The 12,077-nt window shown below is 35.0% G+C and overlaps 1 protein-coding gene across 8 annotated transcripts in view; it reads left to right on the forward strand.

Annotated features, from left to right (window-relative positions):
• The window catches only part of LOC122710683 (F-actin-monooxygenase Mical), a 50,644-nt gene that overhangs the window by 27,742 nt on the left and 10,825 nt on the right, over positions 1 to 12,077 (forward strand). For 6 of the 8 annotated variants that reach the window (XR_006345979.1, XM_043928682.1, XM_043928676.1 and 3 more), the window contains exons 2-19: positions 3,101 to 3,422; positions 3,604 to 3,928; positions 4,200 to 4,558; positions 4,630 to 4,887; positions 5,023 to 5,225; positions 5,327 to 5,460; positions 5,526 to 5,773; positions 5,845 to 5,967; positions 6,598 to 6,816; positions 7,996 to 8,235; positions 9,279 to 9,420; positions 9,593 to 9,714; positions 9,763 to 9,987; positions 10,480 to 10,639; positions 10,716 to 10,879; positions 10,946 to 11,148; positions 11,231 to 11,412; positions 11,488 to 11,612. Coding sequence is in view for 7 of the 8 variants with exons in the window: in XM_043928682.1 (XP_043784617.1) it covers positions 3,147 to 3,422; positions 3,604 to 3,928; positions 4,200 to 4,558; positions 4,630 to 4,887; positions 5,023 to 5,225; positions 5,327 to 5,460; positions 5,526 to 5,773; positions 5,845 to 5,967; positions 6,598 to 6,816; positions 7,996 to 8,235; positions 9,279 to 9,420; positions 9,593 to 9,714; positions 9,763 to 9,987; positions 10,480 to 10,639; positions 10,716 to 10,879; positions 10,946 to 11,148; positions 11,231 to 11,412; positions 11,488 to 11,612 (3,708 nt within the window). In the remaining variant the exon portion in view is untranslated. The remainder of the gene's footprint in view (positions 1 to 3,100; positions 3,423 to 3,603; positions 3,929 to 4,199; positions 4,559 to 4,629; positions 4,888 to 5,022; positions 5,226 to 5,326; positions 5,461 to 5,525; positions 5,774 to 5,844; positions 5,968 to 6,597; positions 6,817 to 7,995; positions 8,236 to 9,278; positions 9,421 to 9,592; positions 9,715 to 9,762; positions 9,988 to 10,479; positions 10,640 to 10,715; positions 10,880 to 10,945; positions 11,149 to 11,230; positions 11,413 to 11,487; positions 11,613 to 12,077) is intronic. The other 2 variants (XM_043928679.1, XM_043928683.1) reach the window with 2 other exon arrangements.

Genomic DNA, 12,077 nt, shown 5'->3' on the forward strand with positions numbered 1-12,077 from the left:
AAAAAAGAATGCGTGGGAAAGAAAACGTCCGAGTAATTTCCGATTCTTTTGAATCGTACTCTGCAATTGGCGAAAATTATTTTCGAACGCAATTTTTTTTAATTATATTTCCTCGAAACGATAAATTTGTGGTACATCGTACTTGTTCGTTCTCGTCCATTAATCTGAAACACGGTTCGAATAAACCGCGAAAAATTTCTCCCGTAACTGGATACTCTTGCAAATTACCTCCCATCAACGCATTTGATTCCAACAGTTGGAAAAATTTTCACGTGCTTCACATCGCGTGATCCATATAATGGGAATCAAAATATATTTAGATTAAAAAAAGAAAATTTACGTAATTTGCGAAAATTTTCGTTTTCTGAAAATTAAAATCAAAGTTAGAAAATTATTTTAAGAAGCGAGAATTGTATATTTATTAGGATCATCATTCTTATTATTATTAATTGTTATCATAATTATCGATTTATTTTCTACGCGAGATAAGATTAAATTAGATTAGATTATTTTTTCAAGTTGGATGACGCGTGTTTTGTAATAAAAGTTCATCGATCTTTTATTGATCGCACTTTTCCCGGAAGTCGTTGTCGTCCCGGAGTGAAAATAAATAACCGCGACACGACTATTTTCATCGTCGTGCAAGATTAAAAAAAAAAAAAGTGCGTCGTTATAAGGAACAAAGTCGATATCACGGTAGACTAAACACCGATATTTAATCTTCTGTACTTACGTATTTTCCTTTAACCTTTAACGTGGTAATTTATTATGAAAAAAAAAAGAAAATAAATAAATAAGCGAAAAAGAAGTTGCAAAGAAATTATACACGCTGATAAAACTATCTGTAACAGCTTATTTCTGCATAATTAATCACCAGTTTTAAAAGACAATATATTATTTTCATAATTTCAAATAAAAATTTCATCGATATTAAAAATAACAATTCTTAGCATTCCTCGAAGCAATATTCAAATATCCTTCTTCCCGAAATTCGTTCAATTACGAGGAATTTCGATTACGATTTCAAACGCGCATAAATCCTCGCTCTACGTTCGTTCACCTTCGCTATTAATTACATAAATACCTCCCCTCCGGAAGTGAGGTTCGTGCACGAATAAACATCCTTGCCAACTATTTTCATCGTGGCAAAAAATTACAAACATTAACCAGAGAAAGAAAGAAAGAAAGAAAGAAAGATAATATCAAAAAGAGTATAATATATATTATAAAAGTTCTCGGATAAATTTTCATAATTATCGAGGAGCATCGAAAACGTTAGCATCGAGTCGTGTGGATAGGAGAAGCGGTCGATAACTCCTCCCACTTGTGGGAGGAGAAGAAGGTTTGCTTTGATCTCTGCGAAGGATGTGTCCATAGGGGAAAGTTGGCGTGCTTCCGTTTCCCCGTTGATGGTATGGCGAGGACTGCAAAGGCATCGGCGAAGTTATCGGGTCGTAAGTTCAAAGAACCGCGTGGAAGAGCGGCATCGGGTGTATCGACTACGATACGGTACGAGTACGATATTACGATCGGCCGCGAGGACGTGACCGTGCATAACGAATCATTGTATACGCCACCGTGGAGGAATTAGCGCTCGCTCTGCCTCGATAAAATTACACGTTTCGACCTTGCAATTACCGAATGATACCGAGAGAGAACACTCGAAGATGTCCCTTTCGTTTTTTTCCCTCGTTAACAAATATCGCGCGCTTAGAATGCGCCATACGACGTGACGATAAATATGCCGAGATGATTACGATGGAAGGTTACGTAAGTAAGATTATTCGCTACAAGAGATACTTTTTAATTAAGCACTGGACAATGGATCCACCGATTCACTTCAAGTTTTCCAATCTCTAAGAGAATCTCTATCGCGATATTCGAGTCGTTGCAATGAAATGAAGTTTCTAAACTACTCGATTCTCGATCGTTTAACCTCGTTCCCACAGACTCGCAATTATACACGATGCATACCTGCAATCGCTTCGTTTTCAGTTGGCGTAACTTCGTTGGAGGGACGGTGGCGCTAGTGGTCCTCCTCGGTGGTTACGTACAGAGAGACTGCACGCCACGCTCGGCTAATCCGCGTGAATTATGGGGCTCGTATCGCGGAAGTCGTTTTTAAATTGATTCGTAAATCAATAGCGGAGAAGCGTGACTCTGAATCTCTCCTCTTTCTTCTTCCTCGTATCACCCCTTTCTCTCGCTTTATACTCTATGCTACAGTGCATCGCCACGGATTTCTTCTCGGGTTGTATTTAGATCGAAGTTATCGGGAAGAGGACCGTATTATGGTCGAATCGAGCCGCGAAAGGCACGCAGAAGGCACGTCGGCCGGCACCTCGTGACATTTCGAGAGGATGGTCCGGGTACGACCATCTCGCCTAGATCTAGCCTAGATTCGAGAATTATTATAGACAGGAAAGAAATAGTGGATATTATCGTTCCTTCTTTTTCGATCATTCGATCATGTTTGTTGTTGAAAGTTGATTGAAATTCGCAAGTTTGAGAATTTTAAAATTTAAACATAACCGCGATTCTCTTTGTTCAACTTTGTATAATTTGCGTTATCCGAAAAAAAAACGGTTATTTTTAATGGTTCGTTTCTAGGCACTCATCGATAGACTTAGTCCCACGTGAGATAATAGAAAATCGATAGAAGGAGGCAGGCGTTTGCGGACGAACGGAAGCGTCACGTGTTCCGTCCGAGGAGAAACATTATGGAATTACGTTTGATTTTTGACGTATCGATTAAGAAATAATCCAATTGATATGTTACGCGTGTTTCGACTTATATTCACCGTTATACGCTCTGTTTAGTGAAATTAACAAAATTTACTTCTTATATTATAAATAATATAAATTTTCTTATATTATAAATTTAGTTCAAACGTTACTTCTTTCTACTCTATTAGTTCGCCATTTAGAATTTCAAGTCGGATTAACGTTTTTTAATATTAATTAATCTTTCTTATTGCAGTTTCGAATATTAAATTTTATTTAAAAAAATTGGAGAATATGTTATTAATAGATTTCTGGAATAGTGGAATTTTATAATCTATCTCTTGATGAATGGGAAAATAATGTTGTTTCGTTGCAGGTAATGACAAACTGACCCGAAAGCAGGAAGGACAGGAAGAAAGAAAATGGAGCATCGGAAGCAAACGATGAGCTCGACGGAAATAGCGAAAGCTAACGAGGAGTTCGATCTGTTTTGCAACGCGACCACTTTGAAATCAATTCTGGGACACTACAGGCATCTCTGCGATTTGCTCAGGATCAGGCCGAACGTGATCAATCAATTTTATCCAAAATTGAAAGCGAAATTGCGATCGTGGAAGGCTCAAGCCCTCTGGAAAAAATTCGATCAGAGGGCCAATTACAAATGTTACAATCGTGGCAAAGCATGCCCGAACACGAGGGTAAGCCCACCAATTTTTCTTCTCTTATATTTTTCAATACCACCATTTCAACAATATTCTTGCAATTCTATTTTGCAATGGATAGTCAAAATTTCCACTTCTTCTTCTTTTAAGATCATCTCTCGAAGGTGTTTTAAACAAAATGTGAAATTTATTAATACGCTCTGCGTATTGATTTCAGGTGTTGATCATCGGAGGCGGGCCATGCGGCCTTCGTTCGGCGATAGAGGCGCAATTATTAGGAGCGAAGGTTGTCGTTGTAGAGAAACGGGATCGAATGTCCAGGAACAACGTGCTTCACCTGTGGCCCTTCGTTATCCACGACCTCCGCGCCCTGGGGGCGAAAAAGTTCTTCGGCAAATTTTGCGCCGGCTCCATCGATCACATTAGCATTCGACAACTTCAATGTATATTGCTCAAAGTCGCTTTGATCCTCGGCGTCGAGTTCCACGAGAGCGTCAGTTTCGACGCTTTGATATCTCCGCCTGAGAATCAAGAAGAGGGCAGTAAGTGTGACCCTTCTCTGTTCAGACGGTAGAAAAAACTGTGAAACGTTTCATTATATGAAAACAGCATTTTCCGTGTGAATATTCTCGATTTTTCTTTCTTAAAATCTCGTTGGAAATGGGAGATTTTTCGAATCTCTAAATTGGGCGTCCTAGCTTTACTCCTATACGACAAAAGTACGAAAGCAAAACGAATTCCGCGAACGATTTCCTCGAGAATAGAAAAAATAGAAAATAACGAAATTCATACATATTGTAATTGTTCTTCCAGAGATCGGTTGGAGAGCGAAAACCACTCCTGCCGATCATCCAGTCTCTCAGTACGAGTTCGACGTGTTGATAGGCGCCGACGGGAAGAGAAACACGTTGGAAGGTTTTAAGCGGAAAGAGTTCAGGGGTAAATTGGCTATTGCGATAACGGCGAACTTCATAAATAAACGGACCGAGGCGGAAGCCCGTGTCGAAGAAATTAGCGGGGTTGCCTTCATCTTTAATCAAAAGTTTTTCAAAGAATTGTACCAGGAGACGGGTATTGACCTAGAAAATATCGTGTATTACAAAGACGACACTCACTACTTCGTGATGACAGCTAAGAAGCACAGTCTTATAGACAAGGGAGTGATTTTGCAGGTATAAATCTATATATATATATATTTCGAAAGAGATTTGTCACAAATTTAATTCTAATTTTCTAATTTCAGGATCACGCGGATACGGCGAAATTACTAGCGAAAGAAAACGTGGATCGCGAAGCGTTGATGCTTTACGCCCGAGAGGCTGCCGAATTCTCCACGGAATACCAAATGATTGGTATGGAATTCGCAGTGAACCATTATGGTCAACCAGACGTTGCCATGTTCGATTTCACGTCCATGTATGCGGCGGAGAATGCCAGTCGAATTTTGGAACGTCGTGGCCATAAATTACTTATGATCCTTGTCGGCGATAGCCTGCTCGAGGTACATCGAATATTAAAATTTATTGAAATTTCCTTCACCTCGCATTGTTTCTCACGCTTTTACTCGTTTTCTTCTTTTTCTCTTCTTCTTCTAACGTTCACGTAGTCGAGGAAATTGAATGTAAAATTATTGCAGCCATTCTGGCCAACGGGATCTGGTTGCGCAAGAGGATTTTTAAGCTCCTTGGACGCTTGCTGGGCGATCAAAGGATGGGGCGCGAACGTGTCGCCGTTGGAAGTAATCGCCGAAAGGGAGTCAATTTACAGGTTACTTGGACAGACTACACCTGAAAATTTAAACAGAGATTACGCTGCGTACACGCTAGATCCTCATACCAGGTATATATATATATATATATAATACATATATGTATATAATATTATATATATATATATGTACACATTATTCTTAATATGTTATTGTCCATTCTCTTCCCAAGATATCCCAATTTGAACGTGTCGTCGGTGACACCGATACAAGTGCGAAGTCTACTCGACACGGATGATCCCGACAGCGTGAAACAGCCTCCTGTCCAGTCTGACATCGATATCCCTAAAAAACGACGTCGTCGGGGTAAGTTTGTTCGGTGATTACGGTGAAGATGGTTTAAATTTATAAGTGGTTGTGATATATTGTAGATTTGCGTGGAGATTCGCAAGTGCATCCGGACACGCTGCTTCGCTGGCTGCAAAAACAAGTTGCCCTGTACGACTCGGTTCAGATAAGAGACATGGGCGCCTCGTTCAAGAATGGTCTGGCTATTTGTGCGATAATTCACAGATATCGTCCAAACCTAATAGATTTCCACAATTTGAACCCGGACGATGCGGTTACGAACAATCAATTGGCCTTTGATATATTGGAAAAAGAATTGGGCATACCTCCTGTAAGTTTGTGAATGAATATTATTTATATTTATAGGTTCAAAAATAACTTGGCTTCACGGGGGAATTTCAGATAATGACAGGGGAGGAAATGGCCCAGTGCGACGTTCCCGATAAACTTGCCATGTTTTCTTACCTCACACAGATATACGAAGTTTTCCGCGGTGAAATCCCGTACATTAAACATCCAAAATTAGTAAGTAGATTCGCACGATGTGGAATCATGTCAGAAGATTTTTAATCGGTTTCCGTATTTTATAGTATTCAGTATCATATCCGAAATCACGGAACGAACATTTACAATCGTCAGAACATTTTTTAACAAGAAAGTTCCATCCTCGCCCACGAAAGCCTGATCCTTCCCATTGGAATCGTAGACCGTCGTACATCGTTTACGATCGAAGAAAAGAATCATTGTCATATCCCATCCCTACAACAATTCCACAACAGACCATCATCGAATCGTTAGATCACAATAATAACAAAATATCGTTAAGTGCAAACGTTGCAGAAATGGATGAGAAATTTGCTATAAACTGGATAAGAAATAAACTTCAAAACAATATAGTTGCATCATCATTGAAGAAAATGTTCAAACCACCAAATCATTTTGATAAAGATGACGAGTGTTATTATCGTTTGGACAATAACAAAGTTAACGAGAAGTTACTAACCATAAAATGTTTTTCATTAATTAACTTTACTTTTCCTCACGGTAGCAATTTTGTTAACAACTTTCTTCTCTTTTCTTCTCTTTTCTTTTCTTTTTTTTTTTTTTTTTTTTCTACAATTGTATAACGATTGTATTTGATCGTCTTTTATAAAGGAACCTGAAAACGAAGAAAGGCCCGCACATAGTAAACAATTGACACCTGATCAAAAAGTTCAGTTAATTGACCGTATCGTCAGGCAAGATAGCGCAACGAGAACGAGACACTCACGATCGCGTCATAACGAAAATTTAAACCCCGCGGATAAGAAGGGGGACACGATTAGCCGGCGTTCTCGAAAGAGACGAAGCACAGAGAAGATGGGCGCGACAGTGGTAAGTTTTTTCCTCTTATTTTTTCTACCGCAAAATATCATCGATGACATAATATATTAATATCTCCAAAGAAAAAAAAAAAAAAAAAAAAAAAAAAAAAAAAAAGTAGAACATTTTTCTTTACAAATTTTTAACCATATGTTTTTGAAAGCTTCTAGTTAGAGCAGATCATCCAAGGTTCAAACATTCTTTTTTCACACGATATTGAAATCAATCCTTCGCACTTTGTGATAAATCACGTATTTCGAAATTTATATAGAAATTATTTATATAGAATTATTTATACGGAAGGAAAATATTAAAAGAATCGATGCAAAGGATTGAATCGTATATTTAACTCTTTATGGAATGATTCTTTTTCTTTTGTTTCTCGAGTATAAATGTGATTATATTCCATAAAGGGTTGATAATTCGAACACTAACAAATCACATACGATACTTACACTGCTTATATCCTATAGTCACGGTGGCAGAAGATTGAAGCACTTATGTATCGTGGGATAATCGTATCGTTGTTTATCTTAATTATTGGAGTTACTATTACCATGGTGCAGAAGGAAGTCTTTACATTCTAATCGCTTCGTATAATCGACCAAAGTATCAATGGAACATTGCAAAACTCTCGGTTATGTTTTAAACTTTTTCTATCATATTTATGTTTATGTTATATATATTACATATATAATATATATATATATTTGCTACGCCAGCTTTTGTATTTGTCCTATATTTTACTAAAAATTTGTTTCAAACGAATAGATTGCATAGAACTCTCTCTCTCTCCTAATTAGATATCCCTAGTTAGTTAATAAAAGTAAAAAAAATAATCTAGATATCTCTAAAAAGAAGTAGAAGAACCGTTGAACCGTTCCTACTTCTCTTTTTTCTTTTTCTTTTTCTGGAAACAGAGGAATGTTAGCGTAGCCAAACTCGAATTAAAATACCACCCCACTTTCATCTTTTTTTACCCTCTTTTGTATTTTATTATTCACATCCATTGTGATCGTTACAAATATAATTGATGAAAACCACGTAACATAAGTTGTAACATATAAATTGTGTAAAATGAATGACAAATGAGAATTAAGTTGATTAAAAAAGAAAACAAGAAAATAATTGTAACTATGTGAATAATATTGAATTAATATATCACTATACGATTTTACGGTGGACGTAAAGGAGGAAAGGCAGAAGAGACTCGCAGAAATAGAGAAAAATCGCGCAGAACGTATGAGAAGGCGGCAATATTTACGAAATATGGCGACGCAGCAATTCTACAAAAGTATGCAGATGCTGCAAGCGAACGCAAAACGCGAGAAAGACGAGCCGTTCGAAGATTATTCAATATTCTTATATCGTCAAACTGCACCGGATTTCAAGGATAGGGTGAAATACCTAGAGCAGAAAATATTATATCCAGTAAGCTGGAAAGTGAATGATTTTGAGAGTGCATAATGTTTCTTCTTTTTCTTTATTTTTTTTTCTCTCTCTCTCTTTCTTTTTCTCTCATTATTTGAGTAAATTTAACAAACACTTAAACTAAAAAAAAAAAAAATCTTACAAATATTTTTTATTTCTTCAATAATAAAATTTATAAATTAATAATATTAAACGTATGCACAAACAATGTAAAAAAACAATTGTACTATTACATTACTAATTCACTATTGTGTGCAATAAATTATTTGAAAATTTTTTTGTTGCAATAATGAAATATTACAATTATAAATATTACATATACATATATATATATATATAAACTAACTGTACAAGAATAATCGTAAAAATTTTAAATGATACGCATGATATTTATGCATTAATAATATTGAAAGGTGCAAAGGCTACAAATTACATTACTAACTATCGTTAAAAAAAAAAAAAAAAAAAGGATTTTTGTAATATCGATTGCAAGTGCTTACATATCTTTAAACAACTGTAACACTAACACTATACACTGCATAGAAAATAATTAATCGTTTGATATCTTCATTATTCGATGTAAAAAATTGTGTCGAGACAAAATTGTTTGATTGTTCAGAACGAAAGAATATTATAATTTATTTCTTTTTCTTTTAATTTTTTTTTTTTTTTCAAAATCATGAAAAACATTATTTTTCTATAATAATAAATATATATATAATAAGTGTCAAGAAAAGAAATTATTTTTGAGAGATTAATTATAAATCAATTCGTTCTGAAAAAAACTTTGTCCCGATATAAGTAACTTTTTATCGACAGAAATAATGAAGATATAAAGGAATTTAAACGGAACCTCTTGTTGAATTAAATTTTTTTTTTTATTTTTTAGTTCGTTTTTTTATAAAACTGTGATTACTTTCGTGTACTGTGATTACAAATTATAGTGCATTTTCGCTTCTTTTATCGAATTTTTATAAATTGTGATCGTCTATTCTCTCAATCGCACGTTCAAATTTATTCCATGCCGTTCACTTTTCTTTTAGGATAGAGAACCTAAGATTCACGCTGGTCATCATAGAAATAGCATAGACGAAGAGTTCTCCGGTAGAATAAAAAGTATCGAAGACAAGTTGAAAGGATCTACACCGGTTGAGAAAAAACCCAGAGATCTTCTGCGTGCAATTGGTTTGTATTCTATTTCTTTTTTTTTTTTTTATTATTCTTCCGTAGTTATGTTATCCAATTCTATCTAATAGAATTATCATTTATAATATTTTCTAATATCTGATAGAATTATTTTAATTATAAATAAATTAATAAATTAATAAAAATATGGTGTGTTTATACGTTAATAAAGGTAAAATTGAGAAGACCGATTGGAATGTGAAGGAAATCGAGAAGAAAATCGAGGAGAATAAAATGGGTCGTTTGGTTCGACACGACAAAGTAGAACGAGTGCCGAAATGGAGTCGAGAACAGGTTGGCATGCGAATGATTAAGCAGTACCCGATAATCAATCTTTTTCAGATGTGTATATGCTTCATTCAGTTTTTAGCTCGACAAATCAAGATGGAGAAGAAGGGACGTGATCAAAGGGAGACAGATAGTAAGTACGCTGATATTGACAATACCCTGAAGAATATTGACAGGAAGATCAAAGAGGGTAATGTGCTTGGGTACAATAAAGTGTCGGCAATGGCCGAACAATTTTCAAATAAAAGTCAGGACGCGGAGCCCAAGATGCAGAAATCGGTAAATACGATATTCTAAAATCTCAATACTGGAGGATATAGTCAGCAGGATATTCGCAATCTTTGTGACGTTTCTCGTGTCTTGTATTTTTCGTACTTCTTTCAAGAGAGGCGAGTCATCTTATGTACCCATTGTATTTGTAAATTATATATATATATATATATATATTTTTTTTTTTTTTTAGCTTTTTACAGGGTATAAATATATTTTGTTACGATATGTATATAATAATAACAAGTAACGTGCATTTACATTTATCCTTACTAAACAATATCATGTCAAATTGATTAAAATGTTTATTATCCTAAAAGAATTTAACGTCGATAAATGTATTTTTTAACTGTTATTAACTGCGTTATTAATAACATATATTACAAATATGATATAATTCATTTTTAATAAATGATACAAGTGCTGACTAAAGATTCTTTTGTACTAAAAGTTTTAATTTAATTATTATTACTTTGTTTCTCTGTACTTTTTTTTTTATAGAATGTCAAGCCCACGATAACGTTACCTGCTCAAGGAGGTTCAGAAATGTGTCATTTTTGTAATAAAAGAGTTTATCTAATGGAGAGACTTAGTGCCGAAGGGAAATTTTTCCATCGAGGATGTTTTCGTTGCGAATATTGTTCTACCTCGTTAAGAATAGGTTTCCTATTTATCTTTTAAAATTGTACATTATAAAAATATACGACTTTTATTAATTATTATCTGTTTGATTATAGGAAACCATACATTTGATCGGGATAAAAATGGAGGACGATTTTATTGTACGCAACATTTTGGTTTCTCAGGAACGTTGAAAACTCGCGTGGAAAAGAAGAAAATTACGACGTTGAATAAAGAAAATATACCTGCAACGTCTGTAAATCTAAAAACACCCGAAAAAGTAAAGATTTGAATTTGATTGTACGATTAAAGATAAAAATAATATTTAATACATAATGATTTTCAGGGAAAGATATCTTTAGAGGGTGTTGTTGGTCTTGATTTACTTGATCGTGGACAAACACCTGAGAGAATAGAATTCGAAAATTTAGCAGGAATATCGGATGCCGAAGAACCTCAAAGCCAAATGGATGAAGATGAATGGACGGATAGGAATTTCGGGGCTTCTACCGCAGAAATGGGATCCAGTGATGATATTTCGGATATGAGGTAAATTGTATTTATGTATCACTTGTTAATAATGATTAAAATAAGAAATATCAAAAGGTAAGTTTTTAAATAATTTCAACAGCGATTCAGATGATGATAACGAAGTATACGAAGAGGCAATAGATCAACCCTTAACAACCGAAGGAACTCTTGAACTTGCGAAAAATTGGACGCTACGATATTCTCATCCTCATGCTGCAATGGGACAATCTGATACAGGAAGCAACGAGTATGAAGATTCTAGCGATGAATATACGAATGAAGGTACGACTATTGTTACTATATTCTTTTTTATCGAAAAATATTACTGTGAAAAATAAATAATTAATTTCTATTTAGACGATGAAAGTACAACTGCTACGGAAGATGAAGACGACATACGTGCCCGAGAACTTAGAAAGCAAGAAGTTTGGTTGAAGAATCCCACACGTAGCTCCGATACGGACAGCGGTTCAGAAACGGAGGTGAAAATTTCTCAAGATTCTGTAGATAATATAATTCAAGAATCTTTTATACTTCCTGTACAAATTTCCAATTTAATATCGCACCAAGAGGTAAACGTGAATAATAGTGATGTTGATCAAGATATCAGTACAGAAGATATGCAAAAATCGCCTGATAAAATACTGATGATTGATGACACGTTAGTAGGAAATACAGATCAACGAGTAATAGATGACATAAAGTTTGATAGTGAAGAGAATACATATCAAAACAAAGCATGTGGAAGCTTAATTCCTTTGTCTGATTCCCCTTGTAATTTGACATCAGACAATAGAGAAAATAATATCGTAAATTCAGATTCATTTTCAATTCTTTCTAATCCCATTATGTATGTACAAAATAATTCCAATACGCATGATAATATAGATGAATCTATTTCGGAATATGAAAGTTTAGTGGATGAAAGTGGTCTTCCAAGCTTAAAT

The sequence above is a fragment of the Apis laboriosa genome, unplaced genomic scaffold, assembly GCF_014066325.1.
Source record: "Apis laboriosa isolate Shangri-la unplaced genomic scaffold, ASM1406632v1 scaffold14_cov150, whole genome shotgun sequence".
Classification (NCBI taxonomy): Eukaryota; Metazoa; Arthropoda; class Insecta; order Hymenoptera; family Apidae; genus Apis; species Apis laboriosa.